The sequence below is a fragment of the Solea solea genome, chromosome 3, assembly GCF_958295425.1.
Source record: "Solea solea chromosome 3, fSolSol10.1, whole genome shotgun sequence".
Lineage (NCBI taxonomy): Eukaryota > Metazoa > Chordata > Actinopteri > Pleuronectiformes > Soleidae > Solea > Solea solea.
The window spans coordinates 24821465-24838468 of record NC_081136.1 but is presented as its reverse complement, the minus strand read 5'-3'; the positions used below and the strand labels follow the sequence as shown (position 1 = coordinate 24838468).

The 17004-nt window shown below is 39.7% G+C and overlaps 2 protein-coding genes across 6 annotated transcripts; one reads left to right on the top strand and one right to left on the bottom strand.

The window, feature by feature from the left end:
- Positions 1-4775: 4775 nt before the first annotated feature.
- Positions 4776-7314, bottom strand: atp23 (ATP23 metallopeptidase and ATP synthase assembly factor homolog). The gene is made up of 6 exons (XM_058625910.1): positions 7167-7314; positions 6893-6938; positions 6466-6547; positions 6223-6360; positions 5629-5712; positions 4776-5536 (listed from the first exon to the last, which is right to left on the bottom strand). The coding sequence occupies exons 1-6, from the start codon at positions 7312-7314 to the stop codon at positions 5333-5335; spliced, it is 702 nt and encodes a 233-aa protein (XP_058481893.1). The 3' UTR covers positions 4776-5332.
- On the top strand, positions 6961-15777 carry rpap3 (RNA polymerase II associated protein 3). Of its 5 annotated transcripts, none has more exons than XM_058625907.1 (17): positions 6961-7049; positions 9538-9699; positions 9799-9975; positions 10064-10174; positions 10690-10817; positions 10899-11020; positions 11105-11175; positions 11262-11438; positions 11636-11763; positions 11905-12026; positions 12284-12354; positions 12646-12735; positions 13492-13700; positions 13947-14130; positions 14912-15009; positions 15106-15206; positions 15301-15777. In XM_058625907.1, the coding sequence occupies exons 2-17, from the start codon at positions 9547-9549 to the stop codon at positions 15384-15386; spliced, it is 2028 nt and encodes a 675-aa protein (XP_058481890.1). In that variant the 5' UTR covers positions 6961-7049; positions 9538-9546; the 3' UTR covers positions 15387-15777. The 5 variants fall into 5 exon arrangements, with proteins under 5 accessions (XP_058481890.1, XP_058481889.1, XP_058481888.1 ...); XM_058625906.1 differs by lacking the exon at positions 6961-7049 and adding an exon at positions 7304-7436; XM_058625905.1 differs by lacking the exon at positions 6961-7049 and adding an exon at positions 8273-8423 and having other exon boundaries at positions 15301-15776.
- Positions 15778-17004: the final 1227 nt, after the last annotated feature.

Here is a 17004-nt window from a genome sequence, read left to right as displayed (position 1 = left end):
AATCCTCTTTGGTCGTGTCCTTCTCCACATGACATCTCCCTGTGCTTTCAGAGAGTTCATCAAATTACCTCCAACAAATACACGACTCACAATTATTGTCAAGGTTAGTCGAGCTGTCTGTTAGGATTTATTAATGAGCCTGTGGCTTCAGGGAGAGTGATTAATTTGGGGGGGGATGAGCCCCGTTCTTCCCCAGGACATTGTCCATCGGTTGTTATGTTAATCATTTAGGCCTAATTAATATCATGCATATCATTAGCAAAGTGAAGATTGAAATGCCAGTGTCTTAATTACTGCTGTAGAAGTCATCCCCTTTCCTTCAGTGAATGTTATCTGTCCGCCGGCGGCGACGTGCTCGAGCTTTTCTTGTGTGTGCAAGAGATTTAGTAAATGGCATGTTGTGTACTTTGTTAAAAGTGATGTAAATGAGCAGGGGGAGTTTTGAAGGGCAATCTAATGACATCCCCTTCATAACAAAACACCCACATTTACACATTAGCTAATTGGTGCACACGTTTTGGCAGAGATTTCATGCACCTGATGTCATTTGCTGCTGCGTGACGGTCCAGTGAAAAAACCTGGACCTTATTCTCTCACAGGAAGTCCCGCGGTAACGGACTTATCTGCTGTGCTTATGTGTGTGAGAATTTGAAGGGGACTTCCTGATCTAATCTCCAGTCCTTTCATACCTAATAAACCTCCCTCATTGTGCCACAAATCCTTGGACTTATCGTTGTTATCGAGACAATGTGGGAAAGGGAAAAGGGCACTTAGACTCATCACCCGCCCCCCTTCCTTCTCTATTTGATTTTAAAACACATCAGCAGTCAGGATTGTGTGCACTTATGCCTCACCCTATAGTCTGTTTTCTGCAAAAACAAAGAATTAAGAGCATATTATCAGTAGGATTTTAGCATTCTTAATTCTCAACAACAAGGAAAATGAATATTTAGACAAAGTATGTATTTACAGTGATGTCGGTGGGAGGCCTGACCTTGAGAGAGTCATTCTAAAGAATAGGATTATATAGTATACAAAGCTGATCCCTGCTAACTTTAAACACCTCCTTAATTAATTCTCAACTTGCTCACATAATTAATTGATTTACATGCCCCCACCCCCACAGTCATCTCAAACTGTGCCTCCCCACTGGGGCAGTTAATTGTCAGGTTATACTGTTAGCCTCCAGAGGACTTGTGCTGTGAATCACATGTGAAACTCTCCACTGTCAGTGCTGCCTGTTAACGCGAGTCAATTAGGCCACTTTCCTAAAGTATTTCTAAAAAAGTTGAACCGATGCTTTGTGGACACTCACAGGACAGATGTAAATGTCTAAAAGTATTTAAGTTAAGGAGATGAACAACTTCATTATGGCACATAATGAAGTCGCAAGGAGCGTTACTAAGAGGGTTAAAAATGCCATATTACCACTTGTTTTACTACTACAACACAGTTTGACAACAAAAGCCAGGTAGCTTAGCTTGGCATGGACTTCAAAACCACAAAATGCTGTGAATCACTGTTTGTTGAGCACTCGATGGATTGGATAAAACACTTCTAGGCCAGTGGTTCTGAAACTTTTTTAAACCTAGTACCAACTGAGAAACTTCTGAGCTCTTGAAGTCACACCATTATCGCCAACGTTAAAATACAGTGGCGTAAATAGGCCTGCAGACTTTTTACATTAAGATAGAGGAAGAGATAATGTGACTCTAATTATTGTTATTTATTTAGTTATTTGTTTCATTTTCCACGCACTCCGACCACATACCCTGGTCTATACAGTAGAACAGTATTTCCAATTTTCCGCCGGCACCACCAGAGGAAGCTCGTGTGTACCACTGGTGGTGGTACGGGTACCACAGGTTGAGAACCATGGTTAAAGGCTATAGCTGTAGTTTGCTTGTTGGTAACTGAACGTCACTCACAACATCCGATAAAATGAAACTCAGCTCCTTTACTTCCGGGCAGTTGTCGTTAAGAGGAAACATGTTTGTTTTTTTTTAAGGTAACATTAGCGATTAAAATGTCCGATATGGATTGAAAATGTTTACATTTACTTTAAGTAGTTGTTTTAGTAGTTAGCCCTGTGGGAATCAACATGGCCTATAGTATATACTCTGATGGTGGCTTTCTAAAACAATGCTGTTCTCTTGGTTCATTTTGCAGTGGTTATATGATATTTTTTCACACTGTGGATATTTGACCTCCAGTAGTTATGCTTAAGATGTGATACGAGCCGATAAAACAAGGTTCCGTGGTGGCCATCTTGAGATACATGCACTCTTGTCCTCAATCAGGGTGCATGTGATTGTTCTCCTCAGGCTACAGAACAGGTGACTGGACTCAATAGACTTCCTTTGTTCAAGTCTCCCATGAGTGCTGCAGATAGGACAGTTGAAATGACCAAGTTGGCCAAAGGATCGCATCGTCCAGCTTTTACCCCGTGGTCTCTCCTCTGTGTCTTTCCTTCAGTCACATGTTCATTTCAAAGTCACAGAAATTGCTGTGTGAAACACTTTTGCTTCCTCCCCCTCATATAAAAACCCATTAAACCTTTTCTTTGAAAAGATGTATTGTAGGGAAACAATGTCTTTCTTCAGAGCCAGCGAGCGCCAGTATCGCAACACCTTTTAAATACAGATAAATAATTCAGCCGTCTCTCATTATCAACTGCACCCACCATGAGGAGCAGACACAACTTCACAAAGACAAGTGGGTGTCCTCCGTCTTCATTAGCTCTCCGTGGTACAACTAAATCTGGCATTATTCTAATTAATGAGACGAGTTCATTAGCACTCTCGGGGGTTAGCGTGTTGTCCTACAGGCGGATTGCTGAAGGGATTTCAGTGTGGCTCCTGCATCCTAATTAGATCACAGTCGGCGCCACCTGCTCCATAATGGAAGTCGTCACTTTCCTCAGCGGCGACTTGATAAGTGCACCTTTTTTCTCTGCTCATTAAAGGCCCAACGTTCACCTGGAGTAGAACTGGGAACTGATCAGTATTAATAAAACAGTAACAGCACCTTCTCCACAAGTTTGGACTGGACTCATCTGGTCCTGATTAGGAGAGAGGGTTAGTAGCTCAAAACCTCCATCTAGTGGACAGACACAAAACTGCAGCCATTTAATGAAGAGGATGCTTGCTTGCTTTCTTTAAAGCAGAGCTATGCAGGATATTTTTTTACCCTAATTTAACATCTTCGGAGTCATTGTGACGGGTTAAACGTCTTGCTGCAGGTAGATAGAGAGAAAACCTGACCGACATGGACATGGCTCCACAGCTTGTGTTCGAGGGCTTCATTGAAAACAAATGCACATGACCAGAGAGAGGGGTAGACAATGGATGGAAGGACGGATGTTCACATGAAAATATGGAAAAAAAAGAGAGGAAAAGGCCAAAAAAAGTTGTTAGTTCATATATTTTAGTATTTAGTATTTTCATTTACTAAAAAAGAAATTGTTTATACAGTTGGCTATTTACACATTTATGTTCCCAATTATTATTTGCATATTTACATGTTGAAATATTTACAGCAGCATGCTAAAAACTTTAAATAATTAGCTGAATCTGCCTTTGTGGTTCTGACTCACATTTACCAGTCTAAGTCCGAGTCGTCGCTTCAGACACATGTGATGCTTAACAAGGAAGTAAACAGGAAGTGTTGTCACTCATCGACTCTCAGAGGTTCATTTTTGAGAAAAAAAAAAAATCCTCTCACAAGATTTAACATGAATGTGATGGAATTATAAATATACTTCAACTTGCAATATTCTTTGTAATATTACTTTTAAGCTGCCGTCAGTCATGTGATGACATCTTGTCTGATGACTTAGGCCAGCGGTGTCGGACTCAAATGACCTGGGGGCCAATGAGCATCTAGTCTGGTCAAGCGGGGGCCGACATAGAGGAAAAAACAACTATTTAGTGGCCGGTGAGCAATGTAAGATATTCATGATGATATTAGACAGAATTGCAAAGTAAAAGTGCTTGTTTTTATATAAAATGATTCACAATAAAAACATATTCATGATGCACAAAAACAGAGAATTAAATTGAAAATGTAGCAATTAATGACGAGGACAATTGTGATTAAAACAGCTTAAATATATGTAATTTCAGCAATGATTATAACCGAATGTGTTATTACTATTATGAAAATATTGCCGGCAAATACATTTAGTCTTATATTCTGTCTCTATTCCATCACCTCGCACAGTGGTGGGCGGGCCAAATGTAATCGATTGGACACATGTGACTTAGGCTATATCTAAATTACTGTTCCATACCAGCACACCTGAAACACACGTCCCATGACCGTTGAGATGCGGATTCTCGTCTATGCAGCCAGGGTAAAGTGGATGACAAGCTTCTCTAACGCAGGATTTATGCACTTTTTTCCAAATAGTAATGATTAAACCTCGGTGTAGTTCTGGCTCCTGATTGGATAAATCACTGTGTGATACTGGAAAGGTTTCCGAGGCCAGGTTCAACCGGGGAACTGTAACATCAGTGCTTTTACTTTGAAACACGACACAGATTTGTGACATAGGCATGATTTAAATGCCGTCGCTGTTGTAAAAGAGCATTTTCACCGTCTAGATTTGCTGTCAAATACACCTCGCTGAACAGAGACGAGACGGTCCACACTGCACACACGTCCAACGTGAACCTGGCCTATGTCACCGATAGCTACTGTAGAATATGGTGCGACTAAACACTCAATCGCGCTTTAAAGTCGAACAAAAAGTAAAGACACAAACATGAAGCGCGTACTTTTTCAGTGTAATCAAACTTTATTTCAAAAACATTTTGATTCTGTTTAACTTAATCATAATAATCGCCTCTATTTACAATAAACAGACGGGTGACAACGTGGCAAGTTGGCAACAACATGAAATGTCAGAGAAACCCTGTAAATCCTTTGTCATCAAAGGATTTTTACAGAAAACATCAATGGAGGAGAAACATTGGATTTCCTTAAAAGCACCCACAGATCTAAAATAAAATTAGAAGAAAAAAAAAATCACTTTTGCCTCAACATATACTTGACCTGCAGAGAAACATTGGTCCTTGCAGTATCTCTCTTTTTTTTTTAAAGAATTAGCATGTTTTGGCTCCAAAATGAAATGTACCAACTCCATTTGCTCCAAAATTCCAAGGACGAATCCTTCCCACGAAATCCTTTCTGAAAAGACATGATCGTTTTCAAAGTCAGTCTGTTGAGGCTTCTGTTTTGTTTTTTTTGCTGACCCAGGCCGTGCCAAGCTCTTGTCAGCATCACTGCCAGTCACAGGCCCCTTTGGGAGATCAATGAGACCGTAACGACATTATAGGTTTGCATAATATCGATCTCTGCTCTCGTAATCACTCTGGGCAAACTTGGCGTCCCTCTTGCTGTGTGGGATTCTCCCGAAGGGCGCGTGGTCGTTGAAACACGTGTCGAAGACATCGTCGACTATTTTCTCCGCCTCCTCTCTGTTGACTTTCCTCACGGCCAGGATGGAGCGGAGGGCGCGGTCTCTGACGCATTCCTGTCCGAAGAAATAGCGCGAGTTAGGAGTTGGACTGAGCAACACGAAGAGAATGCTAGAGATTGACAGATTTTTTGTCTCAGAGCAGGTACCTGATGATGCTTCTTCAAGCCAAAGTTTAATCTAGCGACCTCGGTGCTAAAGGAGCAGTCTCCACTGAGGTTAGCTGCCCGAATCTGAAATAATGACACATGAAAAAAATCTGTTTACACAATTGTAGGATGATATTTTTTACTTATATGAACTACAATACATGATAACATTGCTTTTTAGTGACAACCAAATATTAAAATGCAAATGAAAGAGAAAATGGTCTGTGCATGAATGGGACAACCCGGCCAAACACCTAATTCAGTGTGAAAATAGTCCCACAGCATATGCAGAATTTATTCTTGACAAGCTGCAATTGTATTTATTTAGAAAGGGACAGTGCAAAGTAGGTGTAGGAATCACAACTGGCCTGTTCATTAAAGGTAATAATATGTATTTTAAATTATAGCCATAGTAGGTTATGAACTGTAACATGGAATTGGTACAATCTGTCGTCCAAGAGCAGACAGTCCTAGTGGTGACTGTATGACACCTACATTCACTCCTAACAAGGTCAAAAAGAAGACGGCAACCGTCTGTAACACGTTGATCACGCTGTAAATGCAGCTGATGTGTTGAAAGACAGTTTGACTCACCTCAGAACACGCCAAGTGTCTAAGGTTGTTGAACCAGTCCACATGAGCCCGGCAGTGATCGAAGGCATGGATGAGCTCATGTGTGACCACTCGGTTCATGTGGGACTGCTGGTGGATGTTGTTCTGACATAAAACAATCTGCAGACCAGAGGACAATGACATCACTGCCAGGAAGACGTGTACTTTTAAGCAGCTCAACCGACAATACGTGTGTACTGTATTACTGCATATTGTCTTTCTTACTTGAGAAGAAGTGGCGTCAAAGCCACCGCTGACTGACCCGTCACAATCTTCACAGGAAAAATGGCGATCTTTCAATACTTTGCTGTGTTAAGAGGACAAAGTTAAAATCACCCTGGTGTCATTCAAATGGTTGGGTGTTGCTGCAATAATTGTTTAAATTTCTAAGAATCTAGTACCGAATCAAATCCAGATTAAAATCACTCAACCAAGCTGTTTTTTATCCATCTGTTTTGTAGTTACAAATAGTTAATAATAATAATCAATTTAGTAATAGATGAATACTCAGAAACAGAACCCGACTTTGTTAGCTGGAGTATGTTGAATTGACTATTTGTTTAAATAAATGCAAAATACTTAAAAATAAATATGTTAACTATTATTCAAAAATATTATAGCAAAACAGTGACATAACACAACACATACTGACCATCCTGAACTTTTCATGGCACTGAGGAGGAGTTTGGCATATGGACCTGAAGGAGACAGAGGCCAGTTAGAGCTTCATGTTGTCACCAAGCACTCACTGACAGAAAGCACTGGCTAATGCTAAGCGAACATCGACAGCAAACATTGCCTTTGCACTGGTATGTATTTATAATCACAACGGAAAGAAGCCCGTGTGTTGTACAGTGTTTGCGCTCCTTACTGTTACACCTATGTCATTGTCTCTGAAGGGCTAATTAGCCAGCTCGAGTACTCACTAGTTTCCATTGCGAACTGTAGCATGACACGACACTTGCAGTTGAATGTAAGCAGACCCGACATGAAGGACTGCTGCTTGTTATTCCCGTTCTTCCGCTCCGGGAATAAGTCGTATCCATATTCCTCTTCTTGTTTTGTCTGGTCCATGGTGAGAAATGCTGCCTATAATTTGGAAATACGAGCATCAACGTCCCACGCTAGCTTCCTGCAGCTAGCAACAGAGGTCGCCACTGTTGTTTTGTAGATCACGTGATCACTGTAGGTCACAGGTAGGTCAACCGTTTTTTTATTATTATTTGATTATTTTCGCTCTGAAACATGCACGTACGAATGTGCATTATATTTCTCTTTTTAAATTAAATTAGTAATAATAGAATATAAGTTTTATCAATGACGTACTCTTGGCCATACCGGCATAGATCGTATATGCAGAACGTCCAGATAAGATGTCAACTTGACGCTGTGTAACAACATCAGAGGAGCCCAAAAGCCACACTAAATCGTTCCAATAGCATCGACACTGTAGTCAAATTATCTGGTGCTGAATGTTAACGCCCTCCTTACAAAGGCTTTTACGGTAAGAAAAAAAAAAAAAAGATTTGTAAGGATATCGACATCCGGTTTTCAAAATAGAACATGTATCTGAGTGCACGTGACAAAATAATGACAATCTTCACTGCAATACGTTTCAGAGACCTAATAACTGGAATTGACTGTATAAAGACATTTCTCAGTAAGTTCTGAACAACACTGAAAAAGTTGTTTTCAGCACAATGGTATCTACTAGTGCAGGTCCCCAGGACCAGGATTGAGAAACCCTGTGCTTTTTTAATATAGTATTAGTATTAGTATTCGTATTAATAAAACATTTCCCAACTTGACGTAATAAAAACAGAATGTACCATAAGTTCTGGACAAGAGTGACTTGGTTGTTTTGAGGACTTCTACGACTACTAGCGTACTGGAAATCAGACTACAGGCTTTTACTGTACAGTTCTAGAGAACTTTCAAATTTTCCAAATGCGGAGCATTGTTCTTCCGAGTAGGCTGGTTGTCTATGATTGTAACATAGACGATCTTTGGTCACGTCGTCCGGCAGGAAGTACGTCACCAGAGCTGCTGGCTCACCGCTGTCATGGCTTCGAACATAAACAAGAGTCACTGAAAAGCGACACGTTTTGTTGTAGCAGTTTGCCACAGTCTTTAAAGTTACACTTTAACTGTGTTAATTAATTAATTGCGGAGAGATACGACAGGTACGTTAAAAGTTCCCATGAACAACATTATTCATTATTCTGTAAAATTTGGCGTGCCTGTTTGCTAGCTATGTGCTAGCCGTAAACACGTGATAGATAGATAGATAGATAGATAGATAGATAGATAGATATTGATACTTTGGCACTTTGTCATAGCAGCTCCATTTGCAATGTTACAGAAAAACACTGTGGTTAGCTATGTTAGCTATGTTGACTACATAAATACAGTTAACCACATTAGACACATAACGAAGTCGCATAACGATGTATTACAAGTAACACAATGGGCCCTTTGTACAGCCGACATTTTGACAGCTCATATTCGTTTAATAATAGGTAACATATCAATTGAATAATGGTGGCGTTCCATTTATCTTTCTCAATTCCTCCTGCTTGTTTAGTGTTTAAGCCACGCTTGTCTTGCCTTTGATCTGGGATGGGCTGCAGCAGCACCTGTGGTAGGGAATTTCATCTGCCTTTAATCTGCGCAAGGCAAATTGATATATTGGTTAAAGTTAATGGCGTGGATATTCAACTTGAAGTCAGGAGGAACAGAAGAGAAAGAACTGCAGATTAAAACTTCGAGTTGTGCTTTAGAACTTCAGATTGTGGAGGGAGGGCAGTGTGCACCCTTCTCAGCCTGCCTTAAATTAGAAGAGGCAAAGGACAGAGGAAAGTCAGTAATTCAAACATTACAACAAATAGACAGGAACATACATACACATGAGAGACGACAGGAAGGAAGTAAAAGAGAGGGAGAATAAAGAGTGGAAGCCAAGAACAAAGAAAAAAGTACTGTTACTGCATCATGTCATAAACAGCCATTTTAAAAACCAAATAACAACAAATAATCTGATCCTATAAAGAAAAAATATACACATTTTTATAGTGTGTAGTAAGGCATTTATCGATATCAGATCCAGTTATTATGACCAGTATTGGACCAATATATTATTTTGTTCATTCATAGATGTTCTGAAGAGTTTACCTGTTTACCTGAGCTCATTCTATTCAATTAAATACTTTCATTTTACCTGTGAGAACATAGACATAGACACAAATACAGCAGCAAGAGTAATGAATTTGCCCATAAAAACAAATGCCTGTTTCACAGGGTCGCAACATGTCAGGGGGAAGCAAAGTCGTTGAGTTACAGCTCGAGATGCGGCAAAACATGGAGGATCTGCAAAGCTACGTGAAGGACCTGCAGGGCTGGGAGTCGGACATGAAGAGGAGGGACGAGGAGCTGCGGACTGAAGGATGCCAGGAGGATGAGGTCTGTTCCTGCTGTACGTGTTTGTCCTCTTCTGGAACAGGTAATGTTCTGGATGTTCCTCTGATGTCAACATCAGCGTCTCTCTGTCATGTGTTGTAGAGGAAACTCCCGCCTGTGCGCAACCAAGACTACAAAACAAAAATGACGGAAAAGAAGAAGAAGAAAAAGAAGAAGATGACAGAGCCTGCTAGTAATGGCAATACAAAAGCAGAAGAAGACAAACAGGCATCAAGAATAAAAGCATTTGACTATCGATCATGGGACAAGTTTGACGTGGTAATTAATGCGTTCTTATAAAGTATTTTTCACATGTGCAGAAGTCCAGGAAGAGGTGATTTAAAATTTATGCTGCTTTGTTTTGCAGGACAAGGCTCTGTCAGAGATGGATAAAGAGGAAAGTCCAGCGGAATCAAATGAGTCAGACTCAGAGGAAGCTGCACATGATGCTGAAAAAGCTCTGTCAGAAAAAGAAAAGGTAAAAATACAAAAAGAAGTCCAAGTGATTCCTTTCCTGAGATTTATTTAATTGTTCGTATAAAGGACATCATTATAGCAACATATATAGTGACATATAAAGGATGAGAAATGACAATACAGAGCTATTTGTGGTTTCCTTCCCCCTAAAACTCACATGAGTCATGAAGTACAACAGTACAAGCACCTGGGGAAAAAAATAAAGAAAAAACTGAATCAGTCGGTGCTGTAGAGATCTCTAGCTGTGCAATATCTCTGTAAGAAGAGAGCTGTGACCGTGAATGATATGGTTTCAGTCAACAGGCTACAGTATCATCCTTTTAGCAGCTGTGTCTCCAGCTCATAGGAGGTTTTTTATCACAGATAGTTGGCACAGAGGTAATTTGTGTGAGCGATGACACTCTGAAAAATGTTAGATATGCTGTTTGTGATTTTAAGACCATATGGAGAGAGGTAAAAGTGGTATTGCCTGTGAAATGGTCACATACAAATACCAATTTTAACTTTCATTTTTAGGGTAATGAGTTCTACAAAGACGGCAAGTACGATGATGCCATTGAATGTTACACCAGAGGGATGAACGCAGATCCTCACAACCCTGTGCTTCCCACAAACCGAGCCACATCCTTCTTCAGACTCAAAAAGTAAAGCATGGATCTCATATTTTGCTGTATTGTGCTGTGTTTTTTTCCCTCTTTTTAAATGTGACTCTTGGCTTTTTGCAGGTACAGTGTGGCGGAGTCGGACTGCAATTTAGCGATCGCTCTGGACAGCAACTACTTCAAAGCGTACGCACGGAGAGGAGCTGCACGCTTTGCCCTGAAAAAATATGAATTAGCGTTAGAAGGTGACAAACTGATCAAAAAAGAATTTAGAATGTCACTCAGTCTCGAGCGTACCAATACACTAACACAAATCTGTTTCTAAATAGACTATGAGATGGTTCTCAAGCTCGACCCTGGAAACACAGAGGCACAGAGTGAAGCGGAGAAAATCAAAGAAGTGAGTGTCGAAACAAGCTTTTTTTTGTCATTGTACCTTCTCAAACCTTCTCTTTAGCAAGGTCCTTTTCTGTGGCTGGTTCTCAGGTCCTTGGGCAACAGACAGTGACGGTACAGAGTGAAGCGCCGCAGCCACAGGAGGCTCCGACGGTCGACTCTGAGCAGCAGAGAGTGATGGAGGAACAGCAGAGACGGATGGAGGAACAGCAGAGACGGATGGAGGAGCAGCAAAAGAGACAGGAGGCAGTCATACAAAAAGACAGGGTAAGCTTTTCTGTGGCTTTTACTCTTTAGATTCAGTGTTTCTGTGGAAATCCTAATCTAATTTGGTAATTCATGTTTTAAGATCTACCTGAGATTAAATGAAGCACTGTGTGTGCGTGTCAGAGGGAACTCTTTTTTTACTTTTACATTCTTTAAGCAGTTTTGGTTAATGTTTTTTTTTCAAATGTCCCACACAGGGGAACGCTTATTTCAAAGAGGGCAAGTATGAAGCAGCCATCGAGTGCTACAGCCAAGGCATGGAGGCAGACAACATGAACGTCCTCCTTCCCGCCAACAGAGCCATGGCCTTTCTCAAGCTGGAGAAGTAAACACAACAGCAACATTCTTTTTCATCATTTTTTATTATTTTTATTAAACCCAAAATAGTATTGTCTAAATTTGAAAAACAGCACCATGTACTGTATATGGCCGACGAACCTCCCTTTGTCTTTCTGGTTTGTTGCAGGCATAAGGAGGCAGAGGAGGACTGCACTAAGGCTATTTATCTGGACAACACTTACTCCAAGGCTTTTGCTCGCCGAGGCACAGCCAGAGTAGCTTTAGGGAAACTGGAGGAGGCCAAACAAGGTGTGGTATTCAATGATGTCTTCAGGGAAATCGCATCATTCTGTGTTTTTGTTTAGTATATTTCAGAAGCTGAGAAAACTATGGACAATCTAACTATGTTTGTCTTTCACATCTGTCTCGCAGTTAGTTGGTCAAGCCAGTTATTCCTGTTTTGGACGTCATATTTAACTGACATTCATTTCTGTTTATATTTGCACATAAATATTGAGAGTTTAAATCATGGTTTTTAACATAGACTGTGTGTGTGTCTTTCTCAGATTTTCAGGAGGTGTTGAAGCTGGAGCCGGGAAACAAACAGGCCTCGAATGAACTCCAGAAACTGCAAATTGTAAGTGTTTAAGATCTAGATGTTTCGTCGAAATGGACAAAGTGACAAAATAATAAAATCCACACTTTAAAACAAGACAGTGATGCACAAACTGTTTTTTGAAAATAGTCTGTTGGTTGCCCGATTGCATCGACAGTATTTTGCTTCTAATTTAATCTGTTTCAAAGCCTCATCAAGCAAATATACTTATAATATAGTTTATCCCTCCACTGCGTGTTAAGTGTCTCCGGTTACGAGGTCGACCAGAGTGGACGCATCAATCTTTCCTCGTCTTTCCTCTTGTTTTATCAGATGTGTCCCAGCGGCCTACTTCAAACAGAGGACAACAGTCCGAGGAGAACAGTCAAGCCGATTGACAAACCAACACATCTGCAGTCGACTGTGAGTTTCCCCATTTTTCCACTAATGTTTTTAAGTCTTGAATTTAATTCTCTACTGGTATTGGCTTTAAAAACAGCTTTTTGCAACAACAAAATCAATGAATCTGTAGATGAGAATGATGGTAAGAGCATGGATGTGAGTCTTTTCCCAGTGAAGTGTTTTGTATTGAAGGAAGATGAGGTGTTATTTGATTTATTATTGATTAATGAAAGAACCTGTTTTGGTGCAAAGTATGTCATTAAATCTATTGTACTGTAGGTTTTATGGACTGTATGTGTGAGAAAACATGTAGATAGTACTCATTAGAGCTTTAGGACGCTGTAAAAAGTGCTAAAGATTGTATTGGTATTAATTGATCTACCTATAAAAGCTAGAAATTAGTCATCTTACAACTTCTACGACATATCAACTAATTTTAGACAAATAAAATGATTGTATGTTTGGTCATCTTAAATCAGCTGTCTGTTAAATGTCAATTAAAGCAAAAGAGAAGTCAGTGTCATACAAGAGCAAGTAAGAGCGAATAGGAAAAAAAAAAGTCACTTTAAAATTATAATTCAAGTAAATTATAGTGGTATTAAAAGCAATAAAATACAGAATTAAGATATTTCTGACAGCAAACAGGAAGTTAGCAAAATCAGCCAAAGGCTGGCACGACAGCTTTAAAATAAGTATGAGTCAGTGCACACACGCTCATTATTTTAGCATGATTAACCAGATCACTCTGACATCATGGCATCCAATTGTGCTCCCCAGAAACCTCTGAGGAGGATTGACATCGAAGAAGTCAGCGGTGAAGCAACGGTGCCCGAGGAGGAGGAGGAGTCAGCTGGGTCCAAGTCATTAGTCCAGGAAGTGATGAAGGAGCCCGAGGACGAGGAGTCATCGCCACTGTCCACGTCACCCAGCGCCAAGATGATGAAAATTGAGGAGATATCGGACACTCCCTTGCTCACATCAGACCAGTCAGTAACACTCTTTTGTCATTTGTTAAAACCATTTCACACATGTTGGTGGTTACTTTCTTCATCTCATGATACTTTGCGTTAGTTCATGCAAATATTATGTTATTTACATATTTTACCTGCCCCCCTCCCCCAGTGGTGGAAACCCACATTTTAAATGTTTCTGAGTGAAATAATGTCAATTAGTGTGTTTGTTTGTTTGTTTGCTCCCCAGTAAACACATTTCCTTGCCTCTGGTTTCCCCAGACTTCCTCCCAGCATATCCACAGAACCACCAGCGCAGATGGAAACTGCGCATCCGCCTGACACAAAAACCAACCCCTCCTCAACAGTAACAGACCTGCCTCCTCCGCCAGCCAGCGGCTTCCAGCTGGAGACCGACCTCCGCAAGATCAGACAGCAGCCTGAAGTGATTTACAGATATCTGAAGGTAAAGGTGTTAGAGAATAACAGTTAAAGTTGCGATACAGTGTTTAATTGCTCTATAGTCTGGCAGCTCTTACTGATGTAGAGTGTTTGACATGAGTCTCGGGCTCCGACATTTCCAGTATTTCCCCACTCTTCATCCAATAAGGAGCCAGAACTCCACAAAGAGGGTGGAGCTCTCTGCTTATGACGTTACACTAGATTAGTTTTATTTAAACATATTCATGAGGTGAAGGGTGGTATGATAACAGTAGTAAAGGACAGGAAGTTGGCCAAAAGACAAAAACGTAGACTCAGTAGAGCATCAAATGTTAGAGGTGCTCAAACGGTGGATGTTTTAAAGGCGCACTGTGTAAAATTTACTAATATTTATTTGTGAAGTTTCATGTTGCAGCTGAATATCCTTCACCTCACATCGCTCCTTCCTTCCAGGCGTGTTAGTGACCCTGTGTAGCCTTCAGTTAGCATCAAAATTCAAAACATTCTGTAAAAAGAAGGTTGTCCACAACGGTGGCCTCTGTAGAGCTGGTCCAGCTCCTGATATAAATATGAAAGGCTCATTACAAAGAAAGTAGAAGCATTATTTTATGTTCAGTGTATGCCAAATAAAAATAATTGGACACACTAAATATTTCATCCTGGCTAAATATTTAAAAATGACTGTTAATCACCATGTTCACCAAAAAAATAACCTGAATATTAATCTAAATGTCATTATAGAATAAAAATTAATAACATTTCTGATTAAATATTTTTGTTTATTTGTTTTGTTTTCACTTTTGTAGCAAATCAATCCAGCGGCGTACGCTAAGATTTTCCAAAACTCCCTTGAACCTGACATCCTCAATCAGATCCTGAAGACGCTGCAAGAATTCTACATAAAGTAAGTGGTTTAAAAAAGGAAAACCAAATGGAGCTGAGCTGGTTTTGTTGAAATGTCCATTGTTTTCATTCTATAACGAGATCATCTTTTGTGCAGAAATGAGGCAGCGGCCGTGACACTGGAGATCCTCAGCAGTCTAGTAAATGTGAAGCGCTTCGACATGGCCGTCATGTTCATGTCGTCCGCAGAGAAGAAAGGTAACGGGTCTCTTTGAATACTTCAAATACACCGTATCTTCATCACTTACACGCGTCGTCATGTTTGTAATTCATGTGTGTTTCTTTTCCTCAGTGCTTAAAGAATTGTTCGACTTCCTTCACCAAGCAGAGCTGGAAGAATCATCTGTCGCAGCGTTACAGAAGAAGTACGGCGTTTGACGCTTTAGGCTACACACGTAAACGGAGCAGTGGGTGCAGTAATGTTCAGTGTGTAGACTAACTCTTCTATGCCACGCGTCGTGTGATTGGGCGGTTAACAGTAGGTGACACAACACAACAGACCAAAACATTAGACAGACATTGTGGGCCAGAAATGAAAATTTAAATAGTGGCTGCTCCCCTGTTATCAGTGTAGCAATTACTTTCCTTAATCTCCAATAACAAATCACGGTCATTATGACAATATTACTTTAGGACTACATAATATTACAACTTTATTCTCCTCAAATTGCGACTTTATTCTCCTAATATTACAACTTTATTCTCCTAATATTACGACTTTATTCTCCTAAAATTGCGACTTTATTCTCCTTATTATACAACTTTATTCTCCTAATATTACGACTTTATTCTCCTAAAATTGCGACTTTATTATCCTAATTATACGACTTTATTCTCCTAATATTTCGACTTTATTCTCCTAAAATTGCCACTTTGTTCTCCTAATATTATGACTTTGTGCTCCTGAAATTACGACTTTATTCTCCTAATTATACGACTTTATTCTCCTAATATTTCAACTTTATTCTTGCAATTTTACAACTTTAGTCTCGTAATATTAAGACTTTATTCTCCAAAAATTACGACTTTAATTTCGTAACATTGCGACTTTATTCTCCTAAAATTACGACTTTATTCTCCCAAAATAATGACTTTATTCTCCTAAAATTACGTCTTTATTCTCCTAATATTTCGACTTTATTTTCCTAAAATTACGACTTTATTCTCGTAATATTACGACTTAATTTTATCTTCATTCTGGCCCTAATACTCTGTCGTATTTATGAAACAGTGGATTTAGTAGAAGCAGACGCTCCGTGTGAAAGATGCCGTGTTGAAGCGATGCTCAGGATTGATCTGTGAGCTCTTGTGTTACAGCCATGTTGGTGCAATGGCATGAGGTCACTTGTGTGTTGGACAATATTATGGTCTGATGGACTGATCTCTGTGAGAACATTACAGCATGTTTGTCTCATCGTGAAAGCGGCGTGAGATAAAAGGCAGAGCCTGCTTTGACTAAAGGAACCTCTCTTCTGCTAATATAGAGTTTGGGAAACTGATGATCAAATAAAGGTATGTTTTGTAATTTTGTGTACGGGTTTTTACTGTGTCGGTGAGAATTATGACAGCTAGTTAAAGATATAATATGTAACTGACTAGACTAATGTTATATATCTTTTTTGAGTAGTGTGTCTCCAACAGTCTTTTTAATCCATAGAAATCTGAATTTCTATTGATGGTAACAGAACATTTCATAAATTCATTTGTTTTGCAGAGCTGCTGCAATGTTTTTACATAGCCTTTGAAAATAGCTATAAATAAACTATGCCCTCAATAAAAAAAATGTTTTCTTTTTTAAACAGGATGGAAATGGGGTGCAGTGGAGTGGGCAGATATAAAGATTAAAAGTAACTGGAAAGCAACTTCAGAAAAAAGACAGAGACGATCAGTCACTTATTCACTTTAAACTAGGTCTTTTAGTATGATTTCGATTGAGTGAAAAAGAGAGTCAGACCCCCAGTGACCCCCAAAAATTGCATATTTTGTTTATTAATTT